The 21,387-nt window shown below is 37.0% G+C and overlaps 2 protein-coding genes across 6 annotated transcripts in view; one reads left to right on the forward strand and one right to left on the reverse strand.

Annotated features, from left to right (window-relative positions):
* LOC131940947 (uncharacterized) overlaps positions 1-2,205 on the reverse strand; it is a 7,204-nt gene extending 4,999 nt beyond the window's left edge. For 2 of the 3 annotated variants that reach the window (XM_059299879.1, XM_059299877.1), the window contains exons 1-2: positions 1,891-2,205; positions 1-173 (exon numbers count right to left, since the gene is read on the reverse strand). The exon at positions 1-173 is cut by the window's left edge and continues 109 nt beyond it. In XM_059299879.1, coding sequence (XP_059155862.1) covers positions 1-140 — 140 coding nt within the window. In that variant the 5' untranslated portion in view covers positions 141-173; positions 1,891-2,205. Of the gene's footprint in view, positions 174-1,198; positions 1,302-1,890 lie in introns of those variants that run through there. The other variant, XM_059299878.1, reaches the window with a different exon arrangement.
* Positions 2,206-4,578: 2,373 nt separating this feature from the next.
* On the forward strand, positions 4,579-19,442 carry LOC131940942 (phospholipid scramblase 2-like). 3 transcript variants are annotated; one of them, XM_059299868.1, is made up of 10 exons: positions 4,579-4,662; positions 5,642-5,921; positions 6,920-7,027; positions 10,959-11,036; positions 11,716-11,792; positions 14,192-14,319; positions 15,837-15,951; positions 16,935-17,037; positions 18,101-18,159; positions 18,865-19,442. In XM_059299868.1, exons 2-10 carry the CDS (start codon positions 5,672-5,674, stop codon positions 18,913-18,915), a joined length of 969 nt encoding a protein of 322 aa, XP_059155851.1. In that variant the 5' UTR covers positions 4,579-4,662; positions 5,642-5,671; the 3' UTR covers positions 18,916-19,442. The 3 variants fall into 3 exon arrangements, with proteins under 3 accessions (XP_059155851.1, XP_059155850.1, XP_059155852.1); XM_059299867.1 differs by having other exon boundaries at positions 4,590-4,658; XM_059299869.1 differs by having other exon boundaries at positions 4,590-4,658; positions 5,651-5,921.
* The last annotated feature ends 1,945 nt before the right edge of the window (positions 19,443-21,387 follow it).

Raw genomic sequence — 21,387 nt, forward strand, 5'->3', positions numbered from 1 at the left:
TCATCGGGTTGATTTGAACATGTACTAATAGTTTGTGGCAGTTTTGATGGTTGGGTTGTAGTTACAGAAGATCCTGTTGGTAGTTTTCTGGCCTCTTTTGTTCTATGATGCCCACTCTGCTTCTCTATGTTTGTTTCCATCTGTGCTTGTAATGATAGCACTTTCGTCTAGGACTTTAAATAGTAAATATAAAAGAATTCGTTAATCATTGTATCCGTTGGTTTGAAAATAACTACAAATGGGAAATAATTAAGTGCAATTGTTTAAAGTAGGCTGAACGAAAATATTTTTTTAATCAACACCAAAATTTTACGTTCAAAGATGTCACAATTTTGATGTATTTATATATTTAAAAAAAAAGGCTATAATGTATTAAGAAATAAAATATCATGAATAATTTTGCTAGAGCTGACACAGTCTACGCCAAACCAAATGCTGTTGACATTGTTTTGGGGGTGACTCCTTTCCCTTCTTTAGAGTTGCCTACTGAAATCAGATCAATGTAGGTGTTTATTATTATTTTTTTTTTTTTACACAGGATGCATTGTAATGAGCAGTTGTCTGTTTGGCTAATCCTGATCTCAAAAGCTTTCCATAAACAGCAACTTAAAAAAAAACAACCTTTACTCCCTCACTCAAAGCCAATACCTTAAAAAAATAAAAAAGAAAAACACGCAGAAAACAATTTAAGCCTGAAAATAATTCAAAAATGTAATATTTATGGAAGCAATATTATTAAAAGTTACAAATCAAGACAACTTAAAATAATTTTTTTAGTTAAGGCTAAATTTAAATTTATTTTCAGGAAGTTTTAACCTAATTTTCACTTTCGTAAGATAAACATTGATTGACTGTACAGGAACTCGGTGATCGATATTCTCAAAAATACCCTCCCTAATAAAAAAGCTCATAGCAATTTGTATCCAAATCTTTGTACAAATAAATTTTGAATAAAATAAAAAACAAAAAACAACACATTTTGTCATAAACTGTTCACAAACTGTTTATATTTCAAATCATCTTGTTTTTGCTTTTTAAAAAAAAACTGTGTTTAGTTACCGAAAGTACTAAATCACCAGATACATCCCACCCTTAGTAAAGTCCTTACAAAAAAATATCAAAGAATCAAGTTTTTATATTATTTTAACAACAACATCGCACAGGCTTTTATGGTATACACCCTTGCGAGACTACTTACGGCCGTCTCCATTGACAGCTTATTTCCTACATTGGCCAGCAAATTCTCTAACTTGCGGGTGTACATTAATAACTTTCCTTTCTAGACCTAACAATTCACTTGGCCAATAAAATAGAGTTAATTGTTTCAGCATATGACGGCGTAGTCATCACTATGACCAAAGTAAAAGCTGGGTCAGAATCGAGATTTTAACTCGAGACCTTCTGGCTAGCAGCCAAGCTCTCTACCATTCGACCAGGCCGCCCATACCCCCCTCCGTGATAGTGAGTTAGAGCACACCTCCCCTCAACTGCGTTTTCGGGAGCCACTGGTTACATGAAGGCTGTGGTGCCGGGTACGGCCCCAGATTTTAGTTAGTAAATGATTATAGCAGCTCATCGTTTCCTTAGTATATCGCTCTCTTTAAAATAACGTAGGGGCCCTAGTATCACGAGAGTGGCCGGGGCGCCCAATCTCCGCAGGGTCGGATATGATTTAAGTGACATCATATTCATAGTTGGTCGCAATCTTTAAAATGGAATCAAGCGCATCCTCTGGTGCTCTGGCAGGGACGTTTATTGGTCGGTAGTCGGTAAGTTGTATTTGGTTGATTGAGTACCGTTCATTGGTTGGTTTGTAGGTTAGTGGGTTAGTTGTTGCTTGTTTGATAATAGTCGGTAACTGAGTTGGCTAAATTTAACTTTATAACTTACATTTGTGTCGTCCTATCCTATTTGTCTTAGGTCCTCTTGTTGATAGTTGATGGTCCTCGACAGATGAAACACATAGCGACAGAGTCCTGAAAACAAGTTCTGAGCCCACTAACTTTACTAATCCACATACAGAAAACACACAGTTTCACAAAACTATTTGGAACAAAACCAAATAGAAATCTAGTGCTAACATGATTCAATAACGAACAAGCACTTTCATTTTTCAATATTCAACACAACCAGTCAGTTAGTTTTTTTTCTGAAATTTAAATCGCACATAAACATACTATATCGCGGGATTGGAAAAGTGTACTAAGTTCCATTACTCTCACTCTTGCTGTGCTACCAGTTGTTCCCCTTTCCATTCTCCTATCCGTACAACACTGAACACTAGCTCAGCCCGAGTGAACACGCTAACACACATTGTTCTAGTACTAGCTGCTGTACTACACCCATCAAACATGTACACACCTCACACAATTTTACTACACACTGTTTACACCAAGCCCTTTAATCTCAAATGCCTTCATAACACACAAACTTATCTATAGTTATCAGACAACACTTTAAATGCATTAATATATTATTTTCCTAGCTTTGATCTCTCTAATCTTTTTTCATCGTTCTTTATTGTAATGTTGAACGGAACATCTCCCAACACAAACTACAAGGCAGCAGTTTTGGATTTTGGATTTTTTCTCTCACAGAAGGGTCGCTGTCCACATCTATCGCAGTGTTTCTTCCAGATTTTTCTCCGGGGGGGGGGGGGGGGGGGGTGGTGCACTTGATATTTTCGGGGGGGGGGGGGGGCGGTCAACATTCTCTGTGGGGGAGGGGGGGGGGGTCGGACACTGGTAAAAGTATATGTTTTCTATTTAAATTCCATTTCGCTCGGGGGGTGGGGCCCACGAAGAGATGCCTGGAAGAAAATCTGATCAATAGAGCCTCATCTGACCGGGTTTCGAACTCGTACTTTTCGCTTCAGTAACCACGAGCATTACCGATTTCTTAAATAAGTTCCTTATATTTTATATCACATGAATCGACTTTTCGAAGTTTATGGGCTATAACTTTTTGAAAGTTTAATGAAAGAAGTTATAAATTTAACACGTTTCAATTGCTATCATTCTGATTGTATTGATAACAAATGTAGGTGAAACGTTTTTAATTTCTAATTTCCAAATGTTCATATAAGCGTTTTATTTAAACAACACACAATTAACTACATCAACAGAAAAAAAGCAACACCATTATTAACTGAGTGTTTATATAAGGGTATATAACTTATATAGGCTGATTATGTCGATAATATTAGAGTTGCCTCGCTTTACAGAGTCTGTAAATAAAATTGCTGCGGTAAACATTACTTTGGGAGTTGTATTTAAATGACAACACATTACATCAGTGTAATTGGGGGTTAGGTATGTGTGTGTGGGGGTGGGGGGGGGGGGGTGAGGGGGGGGGGCGTTATTGGACGTGTATGTCCTGTTATGATATGGGAATGTCTGCGGTTTCTGTGAGTGTAGCATCACAATTTTGCATTTTAAAAGATATTTTTAACTGAGTTTTGTTAGTAAAGTTGTATATTCGCTCAGATGTTTTGTGATTGTAATACAATTTGATCGATATTTCATGAATAATTTAGATAGACAACACCTTTTAAAAATATTAAGATGTGAATCTATAAGTAAGGCACATGTGTAATATTTTTTTTATGTGGGTGAGTTGGCTTGCTAATTTTTGTTGATGTAACGATATTCAGAAATGGGTTTTAGATGACTTGACCATAACTGGTTTGATCACATGATTTTTTATTATAATAATAAACTGTCATTGACTGTTTGAATTTATGCTTTTAAAGATTTAGTTTAGTTTTCCGAAAATGTTAAAACGCGAAATACATACAATCTTTAGTAAAGTCCGATAAAAAACTCACAACACAGTTTTTATAGCCACATTTATTATAATGAAACCGCACGAGATTTTTAAAATGTTTACTAAATTATTCCTGAATGTTGCGTCAATGAAACTTTTAACAAGTTATACACAAGGTACTTGACAATATCGATTGGTGTTTTATAAAATACGAGCCCATACGCGGTGTAGCATACGCTGCTATTTAGCTGTTTTCTATTTTCTACTTTTCAATAATTCATAATCTGTGAATTCGACACTACCAATGTTGCGGCTGAAAATATTTTGCTTTAAAACATTATCCTCACTCTCTCACATGAAAGCAGCCGTCCGTGACGACAGTTTACAGACGACAATGTTAACCGCCCCCCCTCCCCACTTAGTTTCAAAATGTTTAAAAACCAAATTTTCTTCCCCCAATAGCCGTCACTAATTCTAAAGTTTATAGCATCAAGGCAAATAATGTCTTAAACCTATGTTTAAAATGTCGTTCTCCTAACTGAAATCATACTCGAGTTATCTGTATTTTAGAAATCAGAAATAGAATCCGGATTCGTACTCGAGACTTACGGGTTAGAAGTCTAGCTCTCTACCGCTAGGCCACGCCATCCCATACAAATAGGCCTACAAATAAGGTGTGCGTATATATACCACCTACTAAGCGTTTACAGCTTGTGACTGCTTGCTGTAACTAGATCTAACTAGACTTATTGATTTAGCTGCTTTACTTCCAGAAATATAAGCACCATTTTGCACCCGTACTTTCCACACAGCAAAATATTTTAAGAACATTTAATATGCCATTACACATAAAGCAAGGATAATTTCTATAGCACTTTCAGATGCAGTAAAAAGTAGGTGTGTGTTTTTCGAATTGTATAACTAATGTGTGAGACCAAAGCTTACTTTAATTAAAATTCTTAAACAGTGTTTTACAGTCGAAACCTTCAAGACAATACTAAAATGTATTTATATCGCGGAATGTGTCCCTGTTAAAGTTTAACTAACTAATTTAGTTGGGGTAGCTCTCAAGAACCACCGGTTACACTACCGCAGGGGCGCCGGTCACGGTCCCCGGTTCGGTTTCATCATTGTATGTCGTGTGCCACCGTGTCCCTATTTTAGGTACTAAGATAGATCTACTGATTTTTATCTCTACAACTGAATCAACGGTACCCTATTTGAATGAAATATTTGTTCACATTTTCATTTCATTGTTGATTCGATGAAATTGTATCCTTAGGAACCCACCTAGATCTAGGCTATTATAAATCTTACTAAAGAAAAATTTAAAAACAACTACTCGCCTGTCACGCAACAGACTTTGCAGCTAGCTTGATAAACAATTGTTCTGTCATGATAACATTACTAGTGCCCTGATCTGGGCCTCTATTCATGGGTATGATCATACACTGTTTAATTTCTAGAGCAGGCTTCTTATTCATGCAGTAGAAGAGAAAAATTATATTTACCGAAATAGACGTAATATCCATATCTAGACACTATCCAAACTTCAAATTTAAAATAAGGTTTAATTTGCATAACGTTAAGCTTTGTTTTCGGCAAAATTTATTCTTAGTAGTGTTTGTAATTCAATTGGCCACAGTACATTTTATTTGATAATTTAAACCATAACGTTCGTAAAAAAAAAACAAAATTAAAAATTTGGAAAAATGGGGTTTATTCATCCATTATATGAAAAGCGTATTCACTAGTAGATTTTCTTTGGTATTATTTCATTCAATCTTGTAAGTTAAACTTAAATAAAATTACAATATGGTCTGGTGATATTGCATTTTGAAACAGAAGACATTTTTTTCTACCAATATCATTGAAGACTCAACAGGTTTCCCAACTTCCGGTCACGATGACATCCAGGAGGCCAGTCCAACCCTCGGCCCCTACAGACGACCAACCCCCCAGCTATGGTTGGCACCCTACGGTCCTTACAGACAACCAACCCCCTAGCTATGGTTGGCAACCTACCACACCTACCGATGACCCTCCGGTGAATTACGGTTGGCAGCAGTCAGTTGTGACACAGCCACCATCAGTTCTGCAACGAGATGTATCCCAAAGGCTGCCACCCCCACCCCCGCCCATGCCCCAAGCAAACGGTAAATTTTTCGTCTTCTAATGTTTTTTCGTTTTTGTCGTTGTTAAAGAAATGGGAGTCTGAGTGTTGACGGTGGTACGGGTCTGCTAGTGAAAACAAAGGTCGTTGTCTGGGGGTGTCTATAATAGACGTTTCGCTTTCTTTGAGCTCAGGTTCACCCCCCCCCCCCAACGCCTCATCATCCCCAGTAGCAGAGGCGTAGCGAGGGGGGGACGGGCGGGGGGGGGGGACATATGTCCCCGGGCGCTGACCTTAGGGGGGCGCCAAATTGAAAGTTTGAGGGGGGTGCAAATGAAAAGTTCGAGGGGGGGGGGTGCAAATCAAAAGTTTGAGGGGGGTGCAAATGAAAGGTTCGGGGGGGGGGTGCAAATCAAAAGTTTGTCCCCGGGCGCCGGGAAGGGTCGCTGCGCCTGTGCCCAGTAGTCAGACCCCTGTACATTGACGACAAAAAATAGAAATTTCCTCCAACATAATGATGCTCCACAGCTATTGTAGGAGAGACAGCTCTAAAATCAAACAACTGCTGCCTTGTAGTTTGTTCTTGGATGGACAAAGGCTATGGAAGCAAATCCAAATAGAAAAGCAGGTTGAAATCGGAGTCAACGGTGCATAAAAAGTTGACACGTAATACTTTATTGTGTTGGAGAGAACCCTTACCAACATTAGAATTAGGAACGAAGAAGAAGAAGAACGAGAGAGGGTGAAAGAGACCGAGTGGGAGAGTGTGTGAGTGAGAGAGACTGAATGGGAAAGTGTGTGAGAGAGAGGCAGAATGGGAGAGGGTGTGAGAGAGAAAGACTGATTTGGAGAGAGTGTGAGTGAGAGAGACTGAATGGGGGAGAGTGTGAGTGAGAGAGACCGAATGGGAGTGTGTGAGTGAGACAGACCGAGTGGGAGAGTGTGTGAGGGAGAGACTGAATGAGAGAGTGCGTGAGAGAAAGACGGAGAGAGAGAGAGTTAGAGAGATAGAGAGTAACGAGTTCCCTGCGTGTGTCTTAGATCCCTGGATGGCGCGGGTGGGGCCCATGGCATGGTGTCCCCCGGGGCTGGAGTACCTGACCCAGCTGGACCAGGTCATCGTCAAGCAAGACATCGAGGTCTTGGAACGTGAGTACACCTTGTCACGTGATATCTTATGTCCTTAGATAATCATAACGAAAACTAAGTTAAAATAAAACTTGTATTTGAAGTATGTACTATCCAAATGGGTCTACGACAAATTCCCGAAAGACACTTGCCCGAATGCCGTTTGCCCGAAGGCCGATTACCCGAATGGACACTTGCCCGAATGCGACAAATGCCCGAATGGACACTTGCCCGAATGCGACAAACGCCCGAATGGACACTTGCCCGAATGCGACAAATGCCCGAATGGACACTTGCCCGAATGCGACAAACGCCCGAATGGACACTTGCCCGAATGCGACAAATGCCCGAATGGACACTTGCCCGAATGCGACAAATGCCCGAATGGACACTTGCCCGAATGCGACAAATGCCCGAATGTCACTTGCCCGAAGGCCGTTTGCCGAAAAATGTTAACATTATATATTACTAAATAATCATTCGTAATCAATTTCAATTTAAAATGTTGGTAAGTAAAACACATCTACGCAAAAAAGAAAGTGAAAAAAAAATATTATATATTACCACGCAGATATTTTAGATTAATTTGTATTTGATGTTTAAAAAGTGTAGAAACATACTTTCTCTTCCATATATGAAATTAGACAAAAATACAATTTTCATTCATCTCCGGATTGTAAAATGAGTTTTGCTTTCTTTATTAAGTAATCGCTTCAACACATTGTCTTAACAAGGTGCATTAAATGGAAATCAAACATATTTGACTACGTTTAGTTTTGAAATTTGCCACCTAGACCTCGCCTCATTCTTTTGTTAAATGATCACCACCCATGTTAAGCATAATAAGATAAACAAACAAACGCGCTTCTGTTCAATGTTGTGAGACGCCGCGCCGCCTACGCCGTGTAATAAAAGCTATATAACCACCGCAACACGTCGGCTAAACAAGGTGTTCAAAACTTTTATCAAAAGAATGATAGAACACCGCCGCCAACATTACCTTACATTTATTAAAGATTAAAGTTTTTCTTACTGCACATTCTCGGTTTTGAAAAAAAAAATAAAAGCTAAATTTAAAAATATAGAAAAATTTGTTTTATGCTTAGAATTGTGTTTATAATCAAAATTTCAAACTTAAATTGATTAAAGAATGTCTATTTGGAAATAATATTTATTATCTAATATTTACATTTTTCGGGCTAACGGCCTTCGGGCAAGTGCCATTCGGGCATTTGTCCCATTCGGGCAAGTGTCCATTCGGGCATTTGTCGCATTCGGGCAAGTGTCCATTCGGGAAATCTGCCTTCGGGCAAACGGCATTCGGGCAAGTGTCTTTCGGGAAAACGTCCGGCTCCCTATCCAAATAGATGAAATTTTAGGAATCCAAAAAAATAATTAACGAACCATGTTGAAACGTTGTATCAAGTAAAGACAAGTAAATCAGTCACAATTAGGGATAATGGCCCATCCCTTGCTATCAAAAGCTAACAAATGTTTCCCTGTACAAACAAATTGGCTTATACAAAACACGATTCCATTAAAAATATACCTACACACATCCAGCAATGGTCCTAAATTCTCCTTTTTACTTTCTCGTATATACGAAGTATAGAGAAAGTCTTGTAATCGTGCATAAAAAAAAAATCGAGATTTTTAAAAATCTCGACGTTTTACATCTCACTGATTCGGAAAAACATAATTTTGCAATCTTGTCCGTATGTCTGTGTGTCTGTGTGTCTGTGTGTCTCTCTCTGTGTGTGTGTGTGTGTGTAAACACGATAACGTGAGTACCGTTACAGCTAGGTTGATGAAATTTCATATATAAGTATTTTATCAAAATCGTAGATCCGTTTCAACGTTTGAGCGATTTCCGATAACCGGAAGTGGTATTTTTTCTACTTTGAATTTTTCAAAAGCCTATAACTTGAGTACTATTTCAGATAGATAAATGAAATTTCACATGTAAGTAAAAGATCTAACTCTCTTCGTTCTGTCAAATTTTGAATAATTTCCGTTGACCGGAAGTACTAATTTACGCTATTTCCGATTTCTCAAAATCGCATCAAAATGTATAAAGTACTAATAATATTGCGCACCATTATGAACATCTTTATTCGGCGTTCGTTTGGTGCGCAATACTTTTTTCTATGAGATTCTATTCTATTTTAAAAAGTTTAAGTATTTAAAATGGATTAAAAATCATAACTATATCCCGAGTTCCCATCACCTGTTGTTTTATATAAGAATATTCGAGAAAGTTTAGGGGAGATCACTCCCGGTTTATTTACTTTCTCGTATATACGAAGTATAGAGAAAGTATTGTAATCGTGCAAAAAAAAAAATCGAGATTTTTACAAATCTCGACGTTTTACACCTCACTGATACGGAGAAGCATAATTTTGCACTCTTGTCCGTATGTATGTGTGTGTGTGTGTTTGTGTGTGTGTCTGTCTGTCTGTCTGTCCGTGTGTAAACACGATAACTTGAGTACCGTTACAGCTAGGTTGATGAAATTTCATATATAAGTATTTTATCAAAATTGTAGATCCGTGTTAACTTTTGAGCGATTTCAGATAACCGGAAGTGGTACTTTTTCTACTTTGAAATATTCAAAAGCCTATAACTTGAGTACTTTTTAGGATAGATAAATGAAATTTCACATGTAAGTAATAGATCTAAATCTCTACCTTCTGTCAAATTTTGAGTAATTTCCGTTGACCGGAAGTACTAATTTACGCTATTTCCGATTTCTCAAAAAAAAACGCATGTAAATTTATAAAGGACTAATAATATTGCGCACTATTATGCACATTTTGTTTTGGCGTTCGCTTGGTGCGCAATTCTTTTTTCTATGAGATTCTATTCTATTTTTAAAAGTTTAAGTAATTAAAAATTATGTCTATATTCCAAGTTATATAAGAATATTCGAGAAAGTTTAGGGGAGATCACTCCCGGTTTATTAAAACATGCATTTGACTTGACCGATTTATTACACTGCATTTTTACTTTCTCGTATATACGAAGTATAGAGAAAGTATTGTAATCGTGCACAAAAATCATTTGAAATTTTAACAATTTTCACCGTATTACACCTCAGTCCTTCATCACATCCGAAGTATAGAGGACTTATTTTAATCGGGCAAAAATTATCAATCCAGATTTATCAATATTAAGAGGTTTTATGCGTAATCCAGTCTGAAAAACTGGGCTTTGCAATTCTGTCCGTATGTCTGTGTGTCTGTGTGTCTGTCTGTCTGTCCGTGTGTAAACACGATAACTTGAGTACCGCTACAGCTAGGTTGATGAAATTTCATATATAAGTATTTTATCAAAATCGTAGATCCGTATCAAGTTTTGAGCGATTTCCGATAACCGGAAGTGGTACTTTTTCTACTTTGAATTTTTCAAAAGCCTATAACTTGAGTACTATTTCAGATAGATAAATGAAATTTCACACGTAAGTAAAAGATCTAATTCTCTACCTTCTATTAAATTTTGAGTAATTTCCGTTGACCGAAAGTAGTAATTTACGCTACTTCCGATTTCTCAAAAAACTAATGTAAATTTTTAAAGTACTAATAATATTGCGCACTATTATGCACTTTGTTTATTAGGCATTAACTTGGTGTGCAATTCTTTTGTCTACTAGATTTTATTCTATTTTTAAAACTTTAAGTGTTCAAAATGGATTAAAAATCATGTCTATAGCCCGAGTTCCCATCCCCTGTTGTTTTATATAAGAATATTCGAGAAAGTTTAGGGGAGATCACTCCCGGTTTATTTAAAAGATATCAAAACTTCTTGTTGACACAATATGTTGAAAAAAAACTAACGTATACAAATAAAGATCTTTTTATAAGAAGATTTTCCTAAATTACAAAACAGTTCTAAAAAATATAAACACATTAACCTGCAAGTCCTTTAAACATCAAAACGTTTATTTTCATGACAGTATTGTTCGGCGTTGAGACAGAAAACTCGTACAAGATTTTAAACAGAGAGAACCAACAATGTTACAAGGCCCTAGAAGGTAGACCAATAACCTGTATCATTAGCTAGGGTTCGGCGTGGCCGAGTCGGTAAAGCGCGTGGTTGCTGCACTCCAAAATCAAACAACTACTGCTTAGCAGTTTGTTCTAGGTTGGAGAAAGGCTACGAAAGCAAATCAAAAAAGAAAAACAGGCTGAAATCTGAGACAATAGCCTCAATAGCGCATAACTAGCTGACACGTATACTTAATTGAGCTGGAGGGGATCCCTTCCAACACTAAGATTAAGAACGAAGAAGAAGATTAGCTAGTTTATGTATGTGATAGCGTTACGGAGGTCAGCACTATGCCCACCGGTCTTTGTTTTGCTAACGTGAGTCAGGTACCCATCAGGGTTTGGTGGACTCAAGGAACTCTACAGACTCAAAACCATGAATCCGAACTCGAGTCTTTCGAGTTAGCAGTCTAGCACTCTTCAGCTCGGCCACGCTCTCCTACAGTTCGTAAAATAGAGGCAATTATATTTTTTGACACAAATTATCCTTGGCAATTACATCGTTTTGTTTCGTAATTTAATTTGTTAAAATTCTTAGTAATATTTACATCGAAAGTATGAAGAGACCTATTTATTTTTAATAATTTTGTTAAGTTTTTAAAGTTAAAATTTGTTATTTAAATAAAAAAAACAAATAAAATTATTTTTGTCGTAATTTATTTTCAGAATCCGGATTTTTAGCTCGCCAATTTTGTGGTAATAAACGCGGCTTCAAGATTTTTATTCGGGATAATTTTAATCAGGTATGAAAACAGACTTTGTTATAATCAAACAGTTAGTGCAGCTATAAACATGTCTATTCACCGTGAAGCTTAGCTGCGCTTAGATGAGCTTTGGGAGCTCACCACAACTACAAAATCAGCAACACGCACTGTGTAGTCGGCCATTTATCTGTCTTGAGAGAGTCACGTATTGAGACATTCAGTGTCTTGAGACAGTTACATATTGAGACATTCAGTGTCGTGAGTCTATTTTTTACTTAGAAACCGTCATTTACTTGAGACAGCCACTTACTTGAAATATTTTCTGTTTTTTTAAAGACAATCCCTTTCTTAACACAATACCTTCTTAAGACAATCACTTTTTTAAGACATCCACTTTCTTGATGCAGTCACTATCTCTCAAATTTCTTGAGACTGTCCATTTCTTGAGACAATCACTTCCTTGAGATCGTAAGTGTCCTTAGATTTGTTTTGATACAGTCACTTTCATCAAACAATGAATTCGAGATTGGTGCACTGGACTGTTATCAATTTGTCTCGGCCATTCAAATTTTACCATTTTCACTCGTGTCTTAGACTTTCATCAAACTGTATAGGCCATTTAAATGTTACCATTCTACCATTTTGACTCCAGCCTTAGACTTCCATCAAACTGTATTGGTCATTCAAATTTTACCATTATAACTTGTGTCTTAGACTATCATCACCCTGACTCGACCGTTCAAATTTTACCATTATAACTCGTGTCTTAGACTGCCATCAAACTGTATCAGCCATTCAAATTTTACCATTTTAACTCGTGTTTTAGACAGTCATCACCCTGACTCGACCGTTCAAATTTTACCATTATAACTCGTGTTTTAGACGGTCATCATCCTGACTCGACCGTTCAAATTTTACCATTATAACTCGTGTCTTAGACTGCCATCAAACTGTATCAGCCATTCAAATTTTACCATTTTAACTCGTGTTTTAGACAGTCATCACCCTGAACCGACCATTCAAATTTTACCATTATAACTCGTGTCTTAGACTGCCATCAAACTGTATCAGCCATTCAAATTTTACCATTTTAACTCGTGTTTTAGACAGTCATCACCCTGAACCGACCGTTCAAATTTTACCATTATAACTCGTGTCTTAGACTGCCATCAAACTGTATCAGCCATTCAAATTTTACCATTTTAACCCGTGTTTTAGACGGTCATCATCCTGACTCGACCGTTCAAATTTTACCATTATAACTCGTGTCTTAGACTGCCATCAAACTGTATCAGCCATTCAAATTTTACCATTTTAACTCGTGTTTTAGACAGTCATCACCCTGACTCGACCGTTCAAATTTTACCATTATAACTCGTGTCTTAGACTGCCATCAAATTGTATCGGCCATTCAAATTTTACCATTATAACTTGTGTCTTAGACTATCATCACCCTGACTCGACCATTCAATTTTTACCATTTTAACTCGTGTCTTAGACTGCCATCAAACTGTATCGGCCATTCAAATTTTACCATTTAACTCGTGTCTTAGACAGTCATCACCCTGACTCGACCATTCAAATTTTACCATTTTAACACCTGTCTTAGACTGCCATCAAACTGTATCGGCCATTCAAATTTTACCATTTTAAACTCCTGTCTTAGACTGCCATCACCCTTCTCAGACTTTCAAATTTTACCATTTTAACTCCTGTCTTAGACTGTCATCACCCTGACTCGACCGTTCAAATTTTACCATTATAACTCGTGTCTTATACTGCCATCAAACTGTATCGGCCGTTCAAATTTTACCATTATAAGTCGTGTTTTAGACTGTCATCACCCTGACTCGACCGTTCACATTTTACCATTTTAACTCGTGTCTTAGACTGTCATCAAACTGTATCGGCCATTCAAATTTTACCATTATAACTCGTGTTTTAGACTGTCATCACCCTGACTCGACCGTTCAAATTTTACCATTTTAACTCGTGTTTTAGACTGTCATCACCCTGACTCGACCATTCAAATTTTACCATTTTAACTCGTGTTTTAGACTGTTATCACCCTGACTCGACCGTTCAAATTTTACCATTTTAACTCGTGCCTTAAACAGTCATCACCCTGACTCGACCGTTCAAATTTTACCATTTTAACTCGTGTCTTAGACTTCCATCAAACTGTATCGGCCATTCAAATTTTACCATCTCGTGTTTTAGACTTCCATCAAACTGTATCGGCCATTAAAGATTTACCATTATAACTCGTGTTTTAGACTGCCATCAAACTGTATCGGCCATTCAAATTTTACCATTACAACTCGTGTTTTAGACTGCCATCACCCTGACTCGACCGTTCAAATTTTACCATTATAACTCTAGACTGTCATCAAACTGTATCGGTCAATCAAATTTTACCATTATAACTCGTGTCGTAGACTGTCATCACCCTGACTCGGCCATTCAAGTGCTGCAGCTGTGGCTCTTGCTGCGCGTGTGAAGATATGTGCCAGGACGAGATAGAGGTCACATCAAACGGTTATGTCCTAGGGTCTGTTCGTCAAAAGTAAGTTCAGTTTTTATACTTATCTTCAGGTTTTTTACGTTGATTAAGTCTCCTTTCGGTTTAACTCAAGCATCTAAAATATTATAATTATCGAATGGGTAAAATGTGAAAAAAATAAAATAAAAAATATACCATGTCGTTTTCAAAAAGATTTTTTTTTCTCAGATGTAAATGCATTGTCCTAGTGTTATAGTTATGGAAATCCAGTGCTTACAGAGGAGATATGGTCCAATATTTAACAACGATAGTTAAAAGCTGCGCATGTCATAGTCCTTACCTAATTTGTTGAAAGAAAACTAGTTTACACTGTATATTTCAGCTGGGCATGTTGTAGTCCTACCTAATTTGTTGAAAGAAAACTAGTTTACACTGTATATTTCAGCTGGGCATGTTGTAGTCCTACCTAATTTGTTGAAAGAAAACTAGTTTACACTGTATATTTCAGCTGGGCATGTTGTAGTCCTACCTAATTTGTTGAAAGAAAACTAGTTTACACTGTATATTTCAGCTGGGCATGTTGTAGTCCTAACTAATTTGTTGAAAGAAAACTAGTTTACACTGTATGTTAAGAAACGAGTCATCTGTATGGTTGGTATATGATGGTGATGATGACTGCAGTGAGAGGTTCAAATAAAACGCCAACACAATTTCAGCTAGGCAACTTTAATGGTTACTATTTTTGGTCTTGTCTAACTAGGAAATAAACTTCAACATCAACTAGTGGCCAGCCTTAGGGGCCAGCCCTATCACACATTACAAAACACAAAAAACACGACTACATCCTAGCAAGCCTAACGTTCAACTGTCCTATCTTTCTGGCCCAAGCTTCACCCTTTTGGTTCCTTAACCCCTGCATGACCCCGGCATTCCAGCGAGGGGGGGGGGGGGGGAAGGGCGCCTGCAAATGCTAGGTGGGGCTGATGCATTGTGTCCCAGTTCAGGTGTGGGGGTGGGGGTGGGAAGGGCAGTACACGCTGTCCCAGTTCAGGTGTGGGGCAGGAGGGGGTGGGGTAGATACCAACTAGCGGTGGGACGAGGGAGGTTGGACTCAGTTATAACACTGTATATTTCAGCTGGGCATGTTGTAGTCCTACCTAATTTGTTGAAAGAAAAACAGTTTACACTGTATATTTCAGCTGGGCATGTTGTAGTCCTACCTAATGTGTTGAAAGAAAACTAGTTTACACTGTATATTTCAGCTGGGCATGTTGTAGTCCTACCTAATGTGTTGAAAGAAAACTAGTTTACACTGTATATTTCAGCTGGGCATGTTGTAGTCCCACCTAATTTGTTGAAAGAAAAACAGTTTACACTGTATATTTCAGCTGGGCATGTTGTAGTCCTACCTAATGTGTTGAAAGAAAACTAGTTTACACTGTATATTTCAGCTGGGCATGTTGTAGTCCCACCTAATTTGTTGAAAGAAAAACAGTTTACACTGTATATTTCAGCTGGGCATGTTGTAGTCCTACCTAATTTGTTGTTGAAAGAAAACTAGTTTACACTGTATATTTCAGCTGGGCATGTTGTAGTCCTCTGTTTTCTGTCATGGACCAGCACCAAAACCCACAGTTTGAGATTGTTGGCCCCGTTTGTACCTTCACACTTTTCAATAAATCGATAGAGTTCACGGTGAGTAAAGTTTAGTGTGTGAAGAGTTCAAGGTGAGAAGAGTTCAAGGTGAGCAGAGCTCAAGGTGAGCAGAGATCAAGGTGAGCAGAGCTCAAGGTGAGCAGAGCTCAAGTTAACCAGAGTTCAAGGTGAGCAGTTTAAGGTGAGCAGAGTTTAAGCTGAGCAGAGTTTAAGGTGAGCAGAGTTTAAGGTGAATAGAGTTCAAGGTGAGCAGAGTTTAAGGTGAGCAGAGCTCAAGGTGAGCAGAGCTCAAGTTAACCAGAGTTCAAGGTGAGCAGTTTAAGGTGAGCAGAGTTTAAGCTGAGCAGAGTTTAAGGTGAGCAGAGTTTAAGGTGAATAGAGTTCAAGGTGAGCAGAGTTTAAGGTGAGCAGAGTTTAACGTGAGCAGAGCTCAAGTTGACCAGAGTTCAAGGTGAGCAGAGTTTAAAGTAAGCAGAGTTTAAGGTGAGCAGAGTTTAAGGTGAGTAGAGTTTAAGGTGAGCAGAGCTCAAGGTGATCAGAGTTCAAGGTGATCAGAGTTCAAGGTGATCAGAGTTCAAGGTGAGCAGAGCTCAAGGTGAGCAGAGTTCAAGGTGATCAGAGTTCAAGGTGAGCAGAGTTTAAGGTGGTCAGAGTTTAAGGTGAGTAGAGTTTAGGTGAGCAGAGCTCAAGGTGAGCATTGTTTTCTCAATTTGATTTAAAATGCACAAAGCTTTTAAGTCTCGAGTTCGAATACGGGTTTGAGTCAGTAGAACCTCATTGAGTCCATCCACCTCTCATGGGTACCTAACTCACGTTAAGGAAAGGCAATTGGGCATAGTGCTGACCACACTATCTCTTCATATGCCGAGGTGAACTCTACTTCACTTGCCCAATGGACCGTCACGTTCCAAAGTGGAAGTTTAGATACTAGGTTTCAAGTTGTTTTTTTTTTCCATTTTCCTATGCATGATGTAAAAATAAATATCACGTGATCTAGGAATAATGTACGTTTGTGGTCACAGGTAAACAGAACACAGGACGGAAGGGAGATTGGCGCCATATCAAAATATCGCGGGAACATTGCACGCGAGATGTTTACAGATGCTGACACTTTTGGAGTCACGTGTGAGTGACGTGATACACGACGTGACTGTTTGATACATGACGTGATTTATTGTGATTTGGCTTTATTTGTTGTTATTTGACGTGATGTTTTTGTTTTATGACGTGATTTGCTGTTATTTGGCGTGATTTGTTGTAATTTTTGCGTGATTTGTTGTAATTTTGGCGTGATTTGTTGTAATTTTGGCGTGATCTGGTGTTAATTTATGTGATTAGTTATTTGGGTGATTTTTGGACACCGTGGGTGATTTGACAGTTTAATAGTTGGCCTGACCAGTTGATACATTGTGTGTAAAAGTTTGATACATAAACGAGCCACTTAACGATGAGTTATTTTACTGTGGTATAAAAAAGTGACATAAACCTCACAATATGAAAATTACACTGTTCAACCAAAAAAAATATTAACAACAATAAAAAGTCTGAGCAGGCTTAAAACAGCAGCTTAAATTAAGCTGTTTGTCTGTTTGTCATTGGATGCGTTGAGATAGTTCACTCTTTAATTGAGTTCTTATTGTTTTGAAGCTACTTGTTGGCTTAAAAAGGCATTTCTATAATCTTTTAATTTTATTACATTCTTAGCGAGAGTAGTGGTGAAAAATGTAATTATGTTATTATATATTCTATATTGTATTATATATATGTATATATATATATATATATATATATATATATATATATATATATATATATATATATATATATATATATATATATATATATATATATATATATATATATATATATATATACATATACATATATATTTTGTCTGAGATCATTTGTCCATGGTATCATTTGTCCTGATATATTTTGTCCTGGTATCTTTTGTCCGTGAGATCATTTGTCCTTGAGATCATTTGTCCTGAGATCATTTGTTCTGAGATCATTTGTCCGTGATATATTTTGTCTGAAATATTTTGTCTGAGATCATTTGTCCTGAGATCATTTGTCATGAAACCATATATATATATATAGTGTTGAAATAGCATTGAATCTCTCTACACTATACCGGATTCTACTCTGAGTCGCATTATACCCCACTTATAATATATTTTCCATGCAGTCCCCATTGATTTGGATGTCAGATTGAAGGCTTTACTGCTCGGCTGCGTCTTTCTGATCGTAAGTTTCAAGTACATAGCATATAATGCTTCTTCTGTTATTTAAAGCAGGGCATATAATGCTTCTTCTGTTATCTAATGCGTGGAGTTGAAGTCACCCTTTAATATTTAATGCGTGGGATCCATTACTTCCTCTATAATTTTAATGCGTGGCAGCGTATGTTGGTTTTATTATTCAGTGTGTGTTGGTGAATGTTTCTTTTATGATGTAATGCATGTCGCCGAAAGCTTGAGATAGGAAACAGCACACCAGTAAACAAAATGTAATCACCAAACGGACTCGAGATAGGTAACAGCACACTAAATGTGTAAACTAAATGTAATCACCAAACGGAGAAGAATGTGTAAGAGTTGATTGACAAATGGTATTATGTGTATGTGAAAAATTATTTTTTTAAATTTCGCTGATCTTTTGATAACTGACGGAGTGACGTCATCAAATACACATACACATGCACACACATACACACACACACATACACGCACAAACACCCAAACAAGCGGGTCTAACATCGTTTTAATAACCTGTGTGCATTTAGCAAAGGTAGGGGGCGTAGTTTGAATTGAGCTCAGATTTTATTTTTAAAAGTAATCTTTTTATGGCTTTTAAACATGGGCTGCACAATGATTAGAAGTAATAAGTATCCAGCAAAATTTACTGTTGTGTATTTTGTCGTTGTTCTAATACATGTCTTTTCTATCGCAGGATTTTAAATACTTCGAAGACACCCCGTCAAGAAGAAAAAAACATAGATAAATATATAGTGTTTGTTTAGATTGGACTCGGCACGCTCCACAACTTACGGATGGATGTCACCATGGCTTGCTTTATACAGGATCAATTTATTGTCATCGTATTTTAACACAGTCTATGATTTGCTTCAATTTATACTTTGTTTTTATGAAGCTGAAATAGATGTTAAAATTAATACACTCAACAGTAAAAAAAAAATTCCATCAATATATAATAATATATTACTATTTAAATAAATAACAATAAAGAAAACCGTAGGTTTAATAGATAATATCGTATTTTTTAAAATTATTGGATGGTTTTGTATGTAGGTTATATTTTAAAAGACATCATATTAATTTATAAAATTAAATATTTTCTCTTTACGATTATAAACGTGTTTCTGCAAACAAAACTGTACACATTCTATAAATCCTGGATTCCTATCTCTCAACTACTTTATTCACAAATTATCCTAATTATAAGAAAAGATTTATGGTTAAAAATCATTTATATAAAAAAAATATTTCTAGTTTATTTTATGGAATATTAAAAGTGATAAGGACAAATTACACCGCGGATAAAATACGTTTAAAATATTTCTAGTTTATCAAATGGAGTATTAAATTCAAAGTAATAAAGTTACACCGTGGAGAAAATACTTATGTTTTCACAATTTGTAGAGTTCTTCTGTCTAGGGAACAATGTATTACAACAAAATAAAACCGTATAGCATAATACAATAGACTTGACAATACTAAATGAGATAATAAATAATAAGAATACTGTTTTATGCGTAAAGATAAATAATACAATAATTACGATACAACAATACCCAACACAATCGTCCACAACACATCCATTCACTGTCAACAAACCTCCAACCATCTGACATACTCCTAACACACTAACTGTCACACATCCTGTCACTGCCACACACCAACACACACGTGAACACCGCTCGTCCCAAAACACAACACACAACCAAGGGCTACAACTGTGTAAAAAAGCGGGTACCTGTCATTCAATACACAAAACGCACACACAATCAATGAGGGTATTGGTAAACAGCTTAACACCGTTTGTTTACAACGTATTTAATACTGCTATACTTTCAGCTTTTGGTCAACACACATTCGTTTTCTTGTAAAAATGGCATAAAATTATAAAACTACATAGACTTCGTGTTTTTTTTTTTCAAATGTTTTTATTGTAATAAAATTATAAAAATATATTTTCGGTCTAAATGACTACGTCAAGCTCTGATGCTGTTGTTAGTTTTTAATTGCAATGAGATGTTTTCATACCTTCTAGTGCTAAAATAATATTTTTTTTTCACTGTAACACGACAACCACCGTAGTTTTGATATATTATTATCTATATACATATATGTATATGTATATATATAACTATATATATATATATATATATATATATATATATATATATATATATATATATATATATATATACTAGCTCCTATATATATACCCGTGCTCCTCCACGGTAAATCTTTTTTAAAGGTACCATCTTGGGAACAGAACAAAACAAACACAAACACAACCACAACACAACCACAACACAACCACAACACAACCACAACACAACCACAACACAACCACAACACAACCACAACACAACCACAACACAACCACAACACAACACAACCACAACACAACCACAACACAACCACAACACCACCACAACACAACCACAACACAACCACAACACAACACAACCACAACATAACCACAACACAACACAACCACAACATAACCACAACCACAACACAACCACAACACAACAACAACACAACCACAACACAACCACAACACAACATCACAACCACAACACAACCACAACACAACACAACCACAACACAACCACAACACAACCACAACACAACCACAACACAACACAACCACAACACAACCACAACACAACCACAATACAACCACAACACAACCACAACACAACCACAACACCACCACAACACAACCACAACACAACCACAACACAACACAACCACAACATAACCACAACACAACACAACCACAACATAACCACAACCACAACACAACCACAACACAACAACAACACAACCACAACACAACCACAACACAACATCACAACCACAACACAACCACAACACAACCACAACACAACCACAACACAACACAACCACAACACAACCACAACACAACCACAATACAACCACAACACAACCACAACACAACCACAACACCACCACAACACAACCACAACACAACCACAACACAACCACAACACAACAACAACCACAACACAACACAACCACAACACAACCACAACACAACCACAACACAACCACAACACAACACAACCACAACACAACCACAACACAACCACAACACAACCACAACACAACCACAACACAACCACAACACAACCACAACACAAACACAATACAACCACAACACAACCACAACACAACCACAACACAACCACAACACCAC

Source organism: Physella acuta, unplaced genomic scaffold (assembly GCF_028476545.2).
Source record: "Physella acuta isolate Inbredline_101_S28 unplaced genomic scaffold, ASM2847654v3 ptg000335l, whole genome shotgun sequence".
Lineage (NCBI taxonomy): Eukaryota > Metazoa > Mollusca > Gastropoda > Physidae > Physella > Physella acuta.